The 5212-nt window shown below is 45.5% G+C and overlaps 1 protein-coding gene across 1 annotated transcript in view; it reads left to right on the top strand.

The window, feature by feature from the left end:
* Window positions 1-878: 878 nt before the first annotated feature.
* KLF11 (KLF transcription factor 11) overlaps window positions 879-5212 on the top strand; it is a 10577-nt gene continuing 6243 nt past the window's right edge. Inside the window, exons 1-2 of the mRNA XM_006140828.3 lie at window positions 879-1148; window positions 2959-3916. Coding sequence (XP_006140890.1) covers window positions 888-1148; window positions 2959-3916 — 1219 coding nt within the window. The 5' untranslated portion in view covers window positions 879-887. The remainder of the gene's footprint in view (window positions 1149-2958; window positions 3917-5212) is intronic.

Raw genomic sequence — 5212 nt, 5'->3', positions numbered from 1 at the left:
TCCTGCTTTAGTGCAGTAACAAAATCTCTGGTTACACCATTGTGGGTTCTCGAGCATGGAGCTCACAGAGTCCACCAGGAAATTGTGCTGTGGAGGTGTCCTGACGAGAGGGCTAGAGTGAATGCTTAGAGTTTCCAAAAACGCATCTACAGGGACATTACTCTGGTGGCTTTGCCAACAGAGGGGGCAGGCTGCAGGGATGGGCCAGGGTGGCTGGCCAGCATCAAGTGGACCTCACAGGCCAGCAGATCTATTAGAGGAACTTGGTTTTGGTTCATCCTCTCTTTGTGAGGCTGCACTTCAGCCGCTTGGGCCTACACCTCTGGAGTCTTATTAATCATTTACTGAAGAAAAACATGAACTTAGTTACCTTTTTTGAGAGTCATGGTTTTGGTGAAAACTACTTGCCTTCTAAGTCTAGTTTTTAGAATGTTGCTTCAAAGTGGAGTTGTCTGTAGTACTACGTTAAAATATCTTTTACTGGGACCAGCAGATAGCATAATGGTTATGTTACTGAACTCCCACATAGTCAACGTGGTTGGAGTTCTGGGCCTGGCAGCCTACAAAACACATTGGGTGGTTGTGTGCCCAAAATCTGTAGAGGAAAACAGAGGAGAAGGGATTACAGCATGGCTATCCTCCCTGGGGGATGATTTCTTGCTCCCCATCTCTCTGTCTCTCCGGCAAGTACATGTACCCTATAGGAAAAAACTCTTAAATTAGAAAAGTCTTTTACTAGAACACAGGGCTTATTGCATGTGAGTATTGCATGTGTATTAATATAATATGAGCTCCTGGTTTGCATATCTTTATTCCCATCAGGGATTACCTTTTTTATTTCTCCCCTGGACTGAGAAGCTGTTGTGTTGCCTTTTTAGGTTGGCATCATGGACATATGTGAATCAATCTTGGAGAGGAAGCGACATGACAGTGAAAGGTCTACGTGTAGTATCTTGGAACAGACAGACATGGAAGCTGTTGAGGCGCTTGTTTGCATGAGTTCCTGGGGTCAAAGATCTCAGAAAGGTGACCTATTAAAGATAAGACCCCTCACACCTGTCTCTGACTCTGGGGATGTCACCACCACAGTGCATATGGACACAGCTACACCTGAGCAACCAAAGGACTTCCACTCTTTTTCTACTCTGGTAAGAGGAAGTGGGAGGAAAGGAACATTTTTGTGAAATGAGCAGAGTAACTTAAGTAAATATGTTGAAGAACTCTTGGGGAGAACCACTGGCATGCTAGCAAGCTATCTGGGTCCCCTCTTCTTGTGCAAGTCTGAAGGAGTGAGAGCTCTTCCTCAGCTTTTGAGAAAGTGATCCTTTCTATTGATGGATCATAGCTTGCCAGCCACATATTTAATAACAATAGGATGAAAACAACAAATTGGCATGAGAAAGTAATTTACTCAGATTGGGGGCTTAGGTTCTCCCAGTGCCCAGCCCCACATGAGGATTTGTATGTGATACTGGAGAAAGCTCTGCTTTGACATCAGACAGCCTTAATTGAGTTGGAGTACTTGCACCATTGCCTTCCTGTGGGGCCAAGGTATTACTTGTGTGACTTGGGTCAGTAAATCCCTGTTTTTTTGCTTTTGAACAACTGCATTTTAGCTTAGAAAATTTGAGAGCTAGAACCAGCAGATGGCATAATGTTCATGTTGCTGATTTCCCACGTAGTTGACCATGGTTTGATTTCCAAGCCAAGCAACTTAAAACTCACCAGGTATGTGTGCATGCATGCTCAAAATCCTGAGAGGAGAATAGTGGTGAAGGATTGTGGCATGGCCATCACCCCAAGGGGTGATTTCTCACTTTCTGTATCTGGCAAGCACACACATCCTATAGCAAAATTCTCTCAAAAATTTTTTTAAAAATTGAGAGCTTGTAGGTTGCTAGCAAAAGTGGAAATTGCAGGGCAATTGTCCTGAGCAGAAAGCTTGCACTGGAAGAGTGGAGCAGGATGAGGAGGGACACAGAATGGTGGAGGCATGGAGAAGCAGTAGACTTGGCTGCTAGGAGCCCTTACAGAGTTCCTCAGCATTTGGTGCTTCTGTAGGGTGACCAGAGTAAGTGGGAGTTGTTGGGTCAGTGCAGAGAAGTTTGGTTCTGGCTGAATCATTGACTGGGTTGTTGCCTTTTGTGGGGGGATCATTCTAGTCAGGTTTTTTCTTTTTAAGAACTATTTTAATTTTATTCATTGTTTTATTTATCTATTTGAAATTGAGCAGAGAGAGAGACAGAAGGAAGTATGAAAGCAAGGCACCAGGTCTGGGACTTGAGCTGCAGTTAGCTATGTGGGAGTCTAGCTGCCTTAACTACTATACCGCCTGCTGTCCCCTCTAGTCAGTTTTATCTGATCTGGGAGGTGTTTATTAAATTATCACTGCTGTGATTTTTAAGAATCTAAAATTACTGTGAAAAGCTCTTGTTTTGAAATATATGTCTGTTTCCTCACCATAGTCCTGATTCTCAAATCGCTCCTTTCAGTAGTTGTGTAAGTCCAGGAGCAGGCACTGCCATTGCTTACAGCAGAGCATGTGCATTGGGTTTGAGGGAAATCCACACAGGGGAGAGAGCTGGGCAAGTCAATTCCTTGTGTGACCTTGAAGCTCCCTGGGGCTTTCAGAGCAGGATTGGACAGTGTCCTCTAGATGTTGCTTTTAACAGCACTGGGGTCAATGTGATCAAGTACGTTTCTTTTAAAATTTAAGCAAAAACATGGGGCTGGCAGGTGGTGTGGTGGTTAAGGGCACTGGACTCCCATATGGACAACCACCATTCGAGTCCTGGACCTGGCATCTTGCTTTCTCACTCCCTCCCTCCCCCCATCCCTCTGTGGTCAAAATAAAATCTATAAATGAAACTAAATAAAATAATTCTTTAAGACATTATTTTTAAAAATTAATCAGAAACAACCTTTCACCTGGTCTTTTTTTTTTTTTTTTTTTTTAAGTGCATAACTCTCCCTCAGAGCCCTGATCTCATGGAGCCATCAACAGGGACACCTCTTACTTCCCAAGCGACTCACTCCAGAGTGTGCACAGTCATGGCCATCCCCCCATCTACTGTGGCAGCCAGAGTGCTGAGCAGGAGGACGGAAAGGGACTTGGCAGGTTTGAAGCCAGAGGCACTGGAGCCAGCCTATGGCCCTTCCTGTAAGGCCATGGTAACCAGTGTGATCCGCCACACGGGGGAGCATCCTGCTTCTGCCTGCTTTCCTACCATGCTGACTCAAGAACAGCAACTTTCTGACACCAGAGAAAAACAAGCACAGTTTCTAGGACATTTTGAAGCTTTTCAGGACACACGCCTGGCAGACAACTTATTCAGCACTAACTTGGTGTCATGTCAGCCTTGCTTGCACACATCTGGTGGTCTGCTCCCTATTGACAAAGGCCAGCAGGTAGGCTGTCCTGTTGCAGTTCAAACCAGCTCACCAAAGAATTTCGAAAATGACTTACCAAGGAAAACCACCCCTTTGATTTCTGTCCCTGTCTCCAGTCCTCCTGTCTTTTGCCAAATGGTCCCTGCAACTGGACAAAGTGGCATGTTATCAGCTTTTTTGAAGCCCACACCTCAATTGTCTGTAGGGAATGTCAGACCCATCCTACCCCAAGCTGCCCCAGTGCCCCAGCCTGTGTTTATGGGACCACCTGTGCCTCAGGGAACTGTGATGCTGGTCCTTCCCCAAGGAGCCCTCCCCCAGCCTGCCATCTGCTCGAGTGTCATGGCTGTCGGGAATACCAAGTTATTACCCCTTGCTCCTGCTCCAGTGTTCATTGCCTCCAGCCAAAATTGTGCACCTCAGGTAGACTTTTCCCGAAGGCGAAACTATGTTTGCAACTTCCCAGGCTGCCGGAAGACCTACTTCAAAAGTTCCCACCTTAAGGCTCATCTTCGCACTCACACAGGTCAGTATAGAGCGCATTGGGAACATCAGACCCTTTAGTTAGACACACTTTTGAGTGGGAGGGAGGCATGAGAACCAGTGGAGATGGTTGGAGCCTGACTGTGCTTTTTTGGTTTTGGAAAATCCTCTCATGATCTTGGAGGGACTGGGGTTCTCATTAGCGCTCCTGTCAGTGTTTTTTGTTTTTTGTTTTTTGGTTTTTTTTAAACATAGAATGCTGGCAGCTCACCTTGTAGATAAAATAGTACAGTTTTGATTATGGTCACTTGGTAGTTCTTACAGTGACACTCAGGGTTGTCTTCTTTTCACATTGTAGTAGATATCTCATGTTCTCTTTGTATATAGAATGTATATTCACATTTAGAGCATTTTATTGGGAGGTCAGCAGGTAGCATGGTGATTAAGATGCTGGACTCCCACTGCAGTTCAAGTCCTGGACCCAGCAGCTTGAAAAGCATGCCAGGCACATGTGCATGCATGCCCAAAATCCTGAAAAGAACGGAAAAGGGATTGCAGTGAGGCCATCACCCCCATCACTCTGGGAGGGTGACTTCTCACTTTCCTTCTCTCTCTCTCACTCTCTGGTGAATATATGTACCCTATGACAAAAACATAAAATAAATAAATAAATTTAAAAATGTAACATTTATTGAGCCAGCCTGTGGCCTAGTGGTAAGAGAGCCAGACCCCACATGGCCAGCCATACAACTCAAATCTCAATCCCAGCAGCTTGAAGAACACACTGAGCATATATGTGTGTCTGTGCCTAGAATCCCAACATGATGGAGAAATGGAGAAGGGATTGTGTGACTACGTGCCATTGTCGGGGTTTTCCCTCTCTCTTTCTCTGCCTCTGGTGAGTGTGTGTGCCCTCTGGCAATTAACTTTTTGTTGTTGTTGTTTTTTAGTGCAGCTTATGTTTACTGGGGGAAGGATATATCCAAAGTATAAGAAAGTTCAAATTTTAGAATATTTTAAAGAATATAGGTTCCTCGGGAACCAGCAGTTAGTGTAATGGCTGTGTCGCTGGACTCCCACGTAGTCGACCGCAGTTCGCGTCCTGGACCCGGTGGCTTAAAACGCACGCCGGGCATGTGTGCGTGCGTGCCCAAGATCCCGAGAGGAGAGGGGATTGCGGTGTGACCATCCATCCTGGGGGGTGATTTCTAGCTTTCTGTCTCTATGTCTCTGTCTGTCTGTCTGGCAGGCGCACGTGCCCTATAGCGAAAACCTCTCCAAAAAAAATAAATAAATAAATCTGTTGGCTGTAAGCTTCGGGTGTTATTTCTGGGGTCCC

The sequence above is a fragment of the Tupaia chinensis genome, unplaced genomic scaffold (assembly GCF_000334495.1).
Source record: "Tupaia chinensis unplaced genomic scaffold, TupChi_1.0 Scaffold000045_1, whole genome shotgun sequence".
NCBI lineage: Eukaryota > Metazoa > Chordata > Mammalia > Scandentia > Tupaiidae > Tupaia > Tupaia belangeri.
Note: the sequence above shows the minus strand (reverse complement) of the source record. Positions and strands in the feature narration are given on the sequence as shown.